General features: G+C 34.3%; 1 protein-coding gene across 5 annotated transcripts in view; it reads right to left on the reverse strand.

The window, feature by feature from the left end:
- Window positions 1–12537, reverse strand: part of ROCK1 (Rho associated coiled-coil containing protein kinase 1) — a 175524-nt gene that overhangs the window by 18454 nt on the left and 144533 nt on the right. For all 5 annotated transcript variants that reach the window (XM_042961918.1, XM_042961917.1, XM_042961919.1 and 2 more), the window contains 4 exons: window positions 6209–6279; window positions 5921–6009; window positions 603–681; window positions 187–448 (listed from right to left, as the gene is read on the reverse strand). In XM_042961918.1, coding sequence (XP_042817852.1) covers window positions 187–448; window positions 603–681; window positions 5921–6009; window positions 6209–6279 — 501 coding nt within the window. The remainder of the gene's footprint in view (window positions 1–186; window positions 449–602; window positions 682–5920; window positions 6010–6208; window positions 6280–12537) is intronic.

Below are 12537 nucleotides of genomic sequence, written 5' to 3' on the forward strand. Positions count from 1 at the left end.
TTATGTTCAAAGCTAGATTTGTAGCTGTGAAATGACAGCTACATGTTGCTCCTCTAGTGTCAAAATACTACTTCTTATAATCTCTTTTCAACTTGGTATAGAAAATGCTACGCTTGAAGAAATTATTTTAATGGGACTTAATTTTCTAATTTGTTATAAACTGTAAAAGTAATTTTTATGCCTTACCTTTACATGGAGAAATTAAGTCCTCTTTCTTATCTAAGTGATCTCTGTGGCACTTAACATGGCATCTTCGACATTCTAGGGCAGGAGGTGGCTTAAAAACATGCCAGAGAGGTTTGGCACAGGCCTCACAGTTGGCGGGAAAGTGGTAGAGTGTAGGAATGAACTCATGGCCTTTGTGGTTTTGAAAATTAGTCTTTTCAGCTTGCTGTACTGGTTCCATCTCTACATCTTTTCTACATTCACCTTCATTTGCATATAGTATCTACATTCAGGAATGGTAAAAGGAAGATTTTAAAGTCTTAATTTGTACACATAAGTTTCAAATTATAAAAAACATCGGTGTTTTTGCATACTTCACAAAATGCATTTAGTCATTAAATAAAAGATTTTCTAAAATTAGAATTTAAGGTTTTCACCTGGAATATTTTAGGAATTTCTTCAGTTTCAGCTCTGTAAACATCTCCTTGGGTTACAGGTCGAACATGAAACAATTTACTAAGATGAAAATAAACAGGACATAAACTATTAAACTCATTTACAGTAAAAGACAAATGAACATTTCATTGAAGAGGACAAACAGGTGGCAAATAAGCACATGAAATGATGTTCAACATCATTAGTCATTAGAGAAATGCAAATTAAAATCACCGTAGGCATCACTGTACACCTATCAGACTTTAAAAAGTAAAAACAGTAATAACACCAAATGCTAACGAAGATGCAGAGAAACTAGATCACTCATATAATTGTGGTAGAAATGTAAAAATTGCAGAGCCACTTTGAAAAACAGCATGGCTGTTTCTTACAAAATGAAACAAACATATGCTTAACATATGACCCAGCAACTGAATTCCTGGGCCTTTATTCCATAGAAATGAAAATTTATATTTATAAAAAAACTTGTATATGAATGTTCATACATAGCCCAAAGCTGAAAACAGCCCAAATGAATGGTTAAACACTGGTACATTCATACCATGGAATACTACTCAACAATAAAGAGAAACAAATGGTAACTTGAATGAATCTCAAGAGAATTATGCTGAATGAAAAGAGACAATCTCAAAGGTTATAAACTATTTGATTCTACCTATATGACCATGCTTAAAAACACAAAATTATGGAGATGGAGAACAGGATTACAGATGGGGGCAGAAATGGCACTTGTTATGGCTATAAAAGGGTAGCATGATGGTTCCCTGTGATGGAACTGCTCTGTATTTGGTGGTGATCATATGAATCCATATATGTGATAAAGGCATAATAGACTGGAAAGAGATAAAACTATCATTATTTGGAGATGATGTGATTGTATTTGTAGAAAACCCCTGTGGAAAACCCAATAAAACTAGTAAATAAACAAGATTAGAGGATTCAAGATGAATATATAAAAATAAATAGTACTGGAATAACCAGATATCCACATGGAAAATATACACGCACATACAAAAGTAACTTTAACTGCAACCTCTTACCAAACACAAAAATAAATTCTGAGATTAATCATAACTTAAGGGGTGGCTGGGTGGCTCAGTCAGTTAAGTGTCTGATTTTGGCTCAGGTCATGATCTTGTAGTTTGTGAGTTCAAGCCTGTGATGTGCTCTCTGCTGACAGCTCGATGCCCGCTTCAGATTCTGTGTCTCCCTCTCTCTCTGCACCCTCCCCCTGCCCCCAGCCCCATTCACGTTCTGTGTCTCTCTCTAAAATAAATAAACATTAAAAAAATTTTTTTAAATCAGAACTTAAATGTAAAGCCTAGAAATAGAAAGCTCCTAAAAGAAAACACAGAATACTTTCACAATCTTTGGAGAAGCAAAATTTCTTGGACAGACTACAAAAAGCTATCTTTTAAAAAATTAATAAATTTGTTTCCATTAAAAGACACCATAAATAAAATGAATAGGCAAGCCACAGATTAGGAAATATTTGCACTGCATGTTTCTGATATAGAACCCATATCCAGAATATATATACAGAACTTTTACAGGGACGCCTGGGTGGCTCAGTCGGTTAAGCTTCCAACTTCAGCTTAGGTCATGATCTGGCAGTTCACAAGTTTGAGCCCCATGTCAGGTTCTGGGCTGACAGCTCAGAGCCTGGAGCCTGCTTCAGATTTGTGTCTCCTTCTCTCTCTGCCCCTCCCCTGCTTGTACTCTGTCTCTCTCTCAAAAGTAAATTTAAAAAAACATTAAAAAAAAAAAAAGATTTACAAATCTATCTTAAAAAAGGTAAGTAATCCAATTAAAAATGGGCAAAAGACATGGAGATATTTAAGATCTACAAATGGCCAATAAACATCTGAAAAAATTTTTGGTATCATTAGTCATGGGGAAAATACAAGTTAAGACAATAATGAGACAGCATTTCATCTTCATTAGAATAGCTAAAATGTTAACTACACTGGTATTAAAATTACTTAAAAATAATAAAAATAAAATAAAATAAAAGAACAGCATAAATCAAAGACTGACAGCACCATGTGATGGTGAAAACATGGAACAACTGTAACTCATATACTGCTGGTGAGCATAACACAGTGTAACTATTTCTGCGGACTATTTGGTAGATTTTTAAAAGATTAAACACAGATTTACTCAATACCCAGGATTCCACTAAGTAATTACACATGAAAAATAAAAACATAAATCCACCAAAAGAATGTTCATAACAGTCTTATTTATAACAACCCCAAACTGAAAGCAAGCCAAATGTTCCTCAACAGAAGAATGGATAAACAAATTGAGATATATTAATTCGATGGAATATTATTCAGCAATAAAAGGAACAGACAATTGATACACATAGCAAAACACTATGCTGGGTGAAAGATGCCAGGCACAAAAGAATACATATCATATGATTCCATTTATATGAAGTTCTAGAATAGGCAAAACTCAGTAACAGAATTCAGATGTTCTTTTTTTTCCCCCCTGAGAAAATGGTATAAGTGGGCTTTCTAGGATGATGGAAATATTCTTTATCTTGTTATGGGTAATGATTACATGGGTGTTTGCAACTGTCAAAAGAACAGAACACTTATGATTTAGGCATTTTATAAAAATTATACTTCAATAAAAAGGTAAGACAACAAACTTTCATCAATCTGAAAGCATTTAACTTAGTTGAAAGATGATGTCTCTAATATTAGTATTTATGTATTATTCCATTTAGGTTGAACACTTAAATTTTTATTTTTTTATTTTATTTTATTTAAAAAAAAATTTTTTTTTAATGTTTATTTATTTTTGATACAGAGAGAGACAGAGCATGAATGGGGGAGGGTCAGAGAGAGGGAGACACAGAATCTGAAACAGGCTCCAGGCTCTGAGCTGTCAGCACAGAGCCCAACGCGGGGCTCGAACTCACGGACCACGAGATCATGACCTGAGCCGAAGTCGGCCGCTTAACCGACTGAGCCACCCAGGCGCCCCGAACACTTAAATTTTTACAACCAATGCTTCTTCAAAGAATTAGGAAATCAAAACAGTATGGTACTGGTACAAAAACAAACACATAGATCAACAGAACAGCATAGAGAGCCCAGAAATAAACCCATGTTTTTATGATTAATTAATCTGCAACAAAGAAAGCAAAAATACAAAACAGGAAAATGTCTCTTCAACAAATGGTGCTGGGAAAATTACTAGATAGCTACATGCAAAAAAATAAAACTGGACTATTTTCTTACACCATACACAAAATAAACTCAAAATGGATTAAAGACCTAAACGTGAGATCTGAAGCCATAAAACTTCTAGAAGAAAACATAAGTGGTAATCTCTTTGATAAGGTCAAAGAATTTTTCTAGATATGTCTCCTTTGGCAAGGGAAACTAAATCAAAATTAAACTATTAGGACTACACCAAAATAAAAAGCTTTTTGCACAGCAAAAAAAAACCATCAACAGAACAAGCCATCAACCTACTGAGTGGGAGAAGATATGTGCAAATGATGTATGTGATAAGGGGTTAATATAAAAAATATATAAAGAACTTATATAATTCAACACCAAAAAACTCCCAAAGAATCCAATTTAAGAATGGGCAGAGGACATGAATAGACATTTTTCCAAAGAAGACACACAGATGGCCAACAGACACATGAAAAGATGCTCAACATCAGTAACCATCAGGGAAATGCAAATTGAAACAACAACGAGATAACACCTCATACCTGTCAGAATAGCTAGAATTAAAAATATAAGAAACAACAAGTGTTGGCAAGGATATGGAGAAAAAGGAACCCTTGTGCACTGTTGGGAATGCATGCTGGTGCGGCCACTATGGAAAACAGTACAAAGGTTTTTCAAAAAGTTAAAAATAGAATTACCATATGATCCAGTAATTCCACTACCAGGTATTTATTCAAAGAATACGGAAACACTAACTTGAAGAGATATATACAACCCCTATGTTTATTCCAGCATTATTTATAATAGCCAAGATATGGGTGAATAGAGTATTAGCCATAAAAAAGAATGAAACCTTGCCATTTCCAACAACATAGACGGACCTTGGACCTAGAGGGTATAATGTTACATGAAATAAGTCAGTCAGGGAAAGATAAATACCCTATTTCACTCGTAAGTGAAATTTAAGAAACAAATAAACAAAGAAAAAAAAGAGACAAAAAAACAACAGACTCTTAGAGAACAAACTGATGGTTACCAGAGGGGAGGTGGGTGGGGGGGTGGGTAAAATAGGTGAAGGGGATTAAGATTACACTTATTGTGATGAGCACTGAGTAAATATGGAATTGTTGGCTCACTATATTGTACACCTGAAACTAATATAACCCTGTATGTTAACTATAATTGAAAAAAGGAAAAAAATGGGAAATAAAATTTCAGAATGCTCTGGTAGCTGCTCAATTCTTTTTACATTCTAGATATAATTGATTTCACAAATGTTTAATTCCAAACGAATGCCAACACTTCATTTTAAGTTTATATTTTTCATGAATAGCACCCACCACATCTCACTTTGAATTTATATTTTGTTGCATGTTTTACCTTTTCTACTACTTGTATGTAAGCTCCTTAAATATGGAACTGTCTTACTCACCTTTGTACAATCTATAGCACTCACGATGATACAGACAGCAGTGCTTAAGAAATGGTTTTAGAACGAATACAAGGAAAAATCCTAAGCTTATTAAAGGCCTCTGTGATCTACTACTAAAAGCAAAAGATGTATTTGTATATCCTTAACAATGACTGCATAATCATATACAGCACTTTTGGAGATGCTCTCTGAACCTAAAACTAATAAACATTTGAAATAAAAAATTTGTCTTTAGAATACATGTATCAGCTTTGCAAAATCTTCCCCCTTACATTTTGCTAAAGTTAGATTTAATATGGAGATTTTGGATATGGAAATTTAATATTTTTTATTTAAAAAAATTTTTCAAGTTTATTTATTTTGAAAGATAGAGAGAGTGGGGGAGGGACAGAGAGAAGGGGAGAGAGATAATCCCAAGCAGGCTCCACACTGTCAGTGCAGAGCCCGATGTGGGACTTGAACCCATGAACTGTGAGATCATGATCTGAGCTGAAATCAAGAGTCGGATGCTCAACCAACTGAGCCACCAGGTGCCCCGAATATGAAGTTTTAAAATTAGGAAAAGTAGGCAATATCATTTAAATAACAAAACAAACTAAATTGTATGTCTAAAAATAATTATCATAAGTTAACACCTTGATGATTTAAAATTCAACGAAAGGCAACTTACTCTATGTCCAATACCATGGATGGATTGGATTGTTCCTTATCTTGCTCATCATTATAGAACAAAATTTTTTTGCTGCTTACTACAACATACTGAAATGAGGAAAAAAAGAGGAAGATATATAAGAGCAACATTAATGTGGTTTAAAATAAGCACAATACTTGTCATTTATGTCTAAAGTATACTGTATTAATCTAAGATCAATGCTAATAACAGAGCAATTAATACAAGTATGTTTTAAAAGTAAAATATATAACAGATTATCAATTAGAAAAAACAAGGCATATATACCTGTTTCTTCCAGCCATATCGTTTGATATTTCCTCTGTTTGGTATTGAAAGCCAGCCTTCAATTCTTGACTCTAGGAGGAAAAGAATATATAGTATTCAGCCTTAAGTAGTAGTAAGAGGAAAGCTATTACAAGTTGTTTGATGGCATGCAGCAACAGGCATTTGAACACAGCTAAATGAATAAGTGCTACAATTTGCTCTTCCATGCTTCAATCACACAAATCAACTGTAATGGCCATACAAATATTGCAGAAAAAAATTCCAAGCCACTTTTCCCATAAAATTAACATTTAGTACTTAATTATAAAAGTATGAAGTAAAACAATACCCTTTAGAGCCAGGCAAGACTGGAATGGATTGCAGCTTAAATGGGATATGATACAGAAGACTTTAAATATCATTTAACACTTATAAAACTATTTAGCAAAATAAAAAATGCAGCAAGTGGAACAAATCAGAGCGATGATTTACACAAGAAAGAGCAAGCAAAAGTACAGAGAGGTGTCCTATTACTCACAGAAGATAAGAAGATAAATAAATAAGGAATGCAGGCAGAATCAACTAGATACAAAGAATAAGAGACAAGCATTTTATTTGTTTTCTTAGCACAATATTCTGACAAACTTTTTGGTAAAACACCTATAATAATTTCAATAAAATTGCTAAAATCTGGTTGGGGGGGTACTTAATTCTAGTGTTAAAGTCCAATTGTAATTCTTTTCAAACTAAAGAGGTATAAATAAAGACTTTTAAGTATGTGATACCAGAACTTAATAAATAGCCAAAAAACATAGAATTGAGTTGGTCAGCTGCTATTACTTTAACCAGTTTGTGCATACCAGAAATTCCTTGACTAATACAATCAAGGTATTTAAATATAAATATTATTAATGTTTAAATATAAGTGTTTATGAGAAATATCTGAAGGAAAAAGATGATTATTAGAAATCATTTACCGAACACTTGTTTGACATGTGCTTTCCAAGCAATGTCACATTTAATCTATGTATATTATCCCATGAATGTATATTATATTCCTATGAATATAAGATAGCATAGATTCTACAATCATCCTCCATTTACAAATGAAGAACACCAAAGCTTAGAAGGTAAACTGACTTGTCCAAGGGTATACTCTATCAGTAACTGTCAAAGCTATAGAGTTTACCCTGGCAGGCTAATTTCTGAGCTTGTGTTCCTAGAACACCATGCTATTCTGTCCTTAACTAAAAAGCTCTGCAGTTAATTGAATTGAATATTCTTCTTGTACCAACTTCTTCCATGTACCTGTCTTTTGCTTTTGTTACTCCTCTTCATCTAACTTATAGTTGTTAAGGTGGAGAAAATAATGAGAAAACTCAGCTCAAAACAATCCTCTTCTCCCAACTACTCCCAGCAACTTCTTAGTTCATCAATAATTGTTTTGTCTCCTTAAGTAGTTCCTTAGTAAGTTTTGTAAGATCAGGGACCATATCCTGACACTATTTTTATATATTTCAAGGCATCTGACACACAGAGTAGGTATATATTCTGATTATTTTACAGTTCTGCTTTTCCCCCCTGAATTAGCCAGTTAAAGCTACCCTTTATAAATGATGGTTTAAAAACCAAAGGGCAGTTTTAGGGGCACCTGGGTGGCTCAGTCGGTTAAGTGTTCAACATCGGCTCAGGTCATGATCTCACATTTCTTGAGTTTGAGCCTGTCAGGCTCACTGCTATCAGCCTATCAGGGCAAAGCCCTCTTTGGATCTTGGGTCCCCCTCTTTCTGCCCCTCCCCTGCTTCCGCTCCCTCAAAAATAAACATTAAAAAAAAAACAAACCCAAAGGGCAGTTTTACATTAAACAACACACAGAAGGTTGCTAATCACTCACAAATACTCTTACAAAAGCATCAAGTTATTGTTAGGAAAATTTTCCTTCGGTGTGCTCCAAATTGCAGCTCGTTTACTCCTCCAATTTACTACCAGTAATTCCTCACAGAAAATATGTGAAAGCCACCGAAATTTTGACCTTTATACAAAATTGTGTATGCCAAAATACCCCACACTCAAGTTATTTCTCCTATGAGAATATATGCCAAAAATATTTATGCTTTATGACTCTAGGTTTGGATTATCTGCCAGTGTTTTCTTTAATGTATTTTCAATGGATTGTTGTACGTTATGACTTTATCTGTCATTTCAGTGTTTCTTAAGAAATTTTGTACATCAAAGGCATTTTATGAATTAAATAAGCCCTTTTTTATTTGTTCCCATTTAAATTAAATGAAATTTGGAACTCAAAAAAAGGTGCTGAGGATATGTGAAGGTCTTCATCAATTTATAATAATATATTTTTTTAGATTTTTTAAATGTGTATTTATTTTTATTATTTTTTTTTAATTTTTTTAAAAAAAAAATTTTAATGTTTATTTATTTTTGAGACAGGGAGAGACAGAGCATGAACGGGACAGGGTCAGAGAGAGAGGGAGACACAGAATCTGAAACAGGCTCCAGGCTCTGAGCTGTCAGCACAGAGCCCGACGCGGGGCTCAAACTCACGGACCGCGAGATCATGACCTGAGCCAGAGTCGGACGCTTAACCGACTGAGCCACCCAGGCGCCCCTGTATTTATTTTTAAAACAGACAGAGTGCAAGTGGGGGAGAGGCAGAGAGAGAGGGAGACACAGAATTTGAAGCAGGTTCCAGGCTCTGAGCTATCAGCACAGAGCCGGATGCGGGGCCCAAACCCACAAGTTGTCAGATCATGACCTGAGCCGAAGTTGGACACTTAACCAACTGAGCCATCCAGGAGCCCCAGGTTTTCACCAATTTAAAACAACAGGGTTACAGGAGAGAATTTTAGTTTTTCCTTCTGGTGCATTCCCTTCACAAAAGCAGGTGAACTAAGCTCAGGGACGAATTAAAAACTACATACTAGCTTCTCCTCTGTTTACTTACTCATGTCTTACATACAAGTTAACATATTAGTTGTGTGTGTGTGTGTGTGTGTGTGTGTGTATACATAAACCTCCTTTAGAACCATGACAACTTGTGACATATGTAGCAATCTGAAAGTAAAATGTTTTAAATTCCATCTTTTCCATCACAAACACAGAAATCAGCTTCTCCAGATTAAAACATGTTGAGGACTCCTAACTCTACATTATCATCAATAATATGCTACAAAAGTACAAAGTACAAATACAACTTGGCTCCAGGTTTTATGTATTTGTAAAGCAATTTTAACTTATAAAAAATTTATGTATGTACCATTGCAAATCAGCAATTGATTCCTTTACCCAAATAAGAGACATAGAGACTATATATAAATCAATATCCAATACAGCGAATTTAAATATCAAAGTTAACTGCTGAAGACTATCAAAGTTTACTTGCATAAACACATACTGCTTAAGAAACAGAGCTAAGGAACCATTGCCAAATATTTTAATTATATTCAGAAGTGATATAAAAATGAAATTAATGTTCAAGAATTCAGATGCATCATCTCCAAATCATTGATTAGATGTGGGCAAGTTGGAAGTTCTCATATACTTAAATACTTGGCAATACACCAAGAAATCCACCATTTACAAGTTTAAATTTCAAAGACTGAGAGACATAAAGTTAGATGGAAAGAGAATGAAGCAGATAATCCACAAGAGATAATGAATATTAGAATATTGATACCAAGTGTTTTTCCTAGTGCTTCATCTACTTTTACATTCTTTTCAGATTATTAGGTCAATAGTTCCAAAAGAAGGAAAGAGAAAGAATAAGGGAGTTATCACGTTGTCTTTTTGTCACTGAGGCAATAGGAAAATCTTAACTCAAGTGTAATCTTTATATTTACACAGTGTGCTATGCCACAACCTGCCACAGAACCAAAAGGAGGATGAAAACATAAAAGAATCAGAATAAAAGTAATTTAAGAACTTCAGAAGGTTGTACAACAGATAATTTTTTTTCTAAGCTTTTGAGAATTGGGAAACAGGAGAGATTTTATCTACTTAAGGACAAGTAGAGACTGAGCTCTAGATATACAAGATAATTAAATGAGAATCTTTATATTGAATGATGAAATCTAAAACTAAGTTATATTATCAGTTCATCCACCCAACTACCTATAAACACCCATCTCACTGAACTAAAAAATATGATCCATATTTCAAAAGGCCTTTAACTTTTGAGTAAATGTATTCCATTCAAAGTTCTTCCTTTTTCAGTCTGTAGTTTAATTTTCTAAAATTAAAAAAAAAATGTTTATTTATTTTTGAGAGAGGGACAGAGTGCAAATAGGGGAGGGGCAGAGAGTGAGATGGAGACAGAATCTGAAGCAGGCTCCAGGCTGAGTTGTCAACAGAGTCCGACGTGGGGCCTTGAACTCAGGAGCCATGAGATGATGACCTGAGCCAAAGTTGGACACTTAACCAACTGGGCTACCCATTCACCCCTCTGCTGACTGATTCTTAAGTGTATTTATTAGGTCAGGATTCTGAAATCTAAATGGATCCCTAACTTAAGTCAGCGAATCAAACCATCTGATCGTCCTCTGAGTTTAGTTTTCCTGAATAAGCCAGAATGGAGGACAAAACTCATCACCTTCCTCCTCTTTAGATGTCCCTCAAACTCATCATTCAATTCAAATTTTTTCTGAATAGTATTTACCAATAGTGAATTGACTGAAATGTTTAACCTAATAAAAAGAAAACCAAGATACACATAATAAGACATCATTATAACCAAAGTTAAAGGGAAAGGGGTGGAATAAAGACAAAAAACCTGGCCAGGATATTTAACTTTATCTAAATAGAAAGAATTCCTGGACTCTAAGCTACAATTTCAGTTCAACAATTGAAAGGATGTAGCCAAACACCCCTAAAAGTCATACTGATGATTAAATCTAACATTTGAAAGCTTTTCAAACAACAGCTGAAGCAAGAGGTTCTTGTTAAATCCAAAGTGATTCTCTGATAAAGGACATGCACCTACAAGATTCTCAAGAGGCAGAAGGTTTCAGAAAACCAAAAATGGGAAAAGCGAAGGAATTCCTTGACCACTATAATAAGAAATTTTACTCCATGCCCTTCTAAGAGATCTGATTTTGGGCTAGAAAACACACAAAAGGAGGAGGGCAGGGATTACGTGGTATATAAGTAAGAGTTGAATTCACTTTTCACTTTGAGTCCCACTTTCTTGACCAAGAACAATAATACCATTTTCTAAGTAGTCTATTAAGTTTTTTATATCAAATTCTCAAAAAACAGTATCTGTTAAAATAGAATCACTATAATATAAAACGTGCTACTTCATAAATATCTATTAACACATTACACAGGAAATACACAAATTAAAATCAATTTTCAAGTTTATGGCCATGTAAACAAAACCTCCAAAACCTTGAACTAAGAATATGCAGTAGTATGTAGGGGGTACCTGGGTGGCTCAGTTGGTTAAGTGTCTTGACTTCAACTCAGGTCATGATCTCACGGTTCACGGGTTTGAGCCCTGCATCGGGTTCTGTGCTGACAGCTTAGAGCCTGGAACCTGCTTCAGATTCTGTGTCTCCCTCTTTCTCCCTGCCCCACCCTTGCTCGCACTCTGCCCCTCCCTCTCTCAAAAATAAACATTAAAAAAAAATGATAAGCAGCAGTATGTCAAGCTTGTGTGTGTATGTAAACATTTATATCTTTAAAATTTGTAATGCATGTTTTAACATTTATAACCTATTCACTTCTCAACTGAACATGTATTATGTGTATTGCTTATCTCTGTTAAAAAGACATAAATGTACTATAACTTACCCTACACTAAATCCAAGAATTTTAATTGATTCTCAACTGGGAGAAAAAAAAAAAGATAGAAAAAGTCTGAAATCCTAGATACTCTCACTTTTGCCTTTACTTGACTCTCTGCCCCCTAACTGCATCTCTCAATCCCTTTTATCTATTTCTCTAAATTCAAAACTTAAAGTCTGACCGAAGTTTATCTCTACTACTTTAGAAAGGTCTATATATAGGCTGGTATGGTTCTGATTATTAAGTACAGTTCTTAGTTTTTGCACAGAAATACATAAAAACAAAAAACCCACAGTACATTAAAGAGCTGCTACTCATGAAAACACATATAATAATTTTCTTTAAATAATGAGAGGTATAAGCAGCTTCAGCTTTCACCATTTTCAGCTTTTAGTTAGGCTGTTTTGGTTCAAAACCTTTTTCAGATTTCTATTCAGGTAGAGCCTCTCAAATTTATTTTAATAGCCTAAAATTTCTTTTGACTGCTTTTATTCTATAAAATGCAAACATAATCAGACTTTGGCTAACAGAAGCATAAATTTCTTCTT

This window comes from Panthera tigris, chromosome D3, assembly GCF_018350195.1.
Source record: "Panthera tigris isolate Pti1 chromosome D3, P.tigris_Pti1_mat1.1, whole genome shotgun sequence".
In the NCBI taxonomy this organism is placed as follows: domain Eukaryota; kingdom Metazoa; phylum Chordata; class Mammalia; order Carnivora; family Felidae; genus Panthera; species Panthera tigris.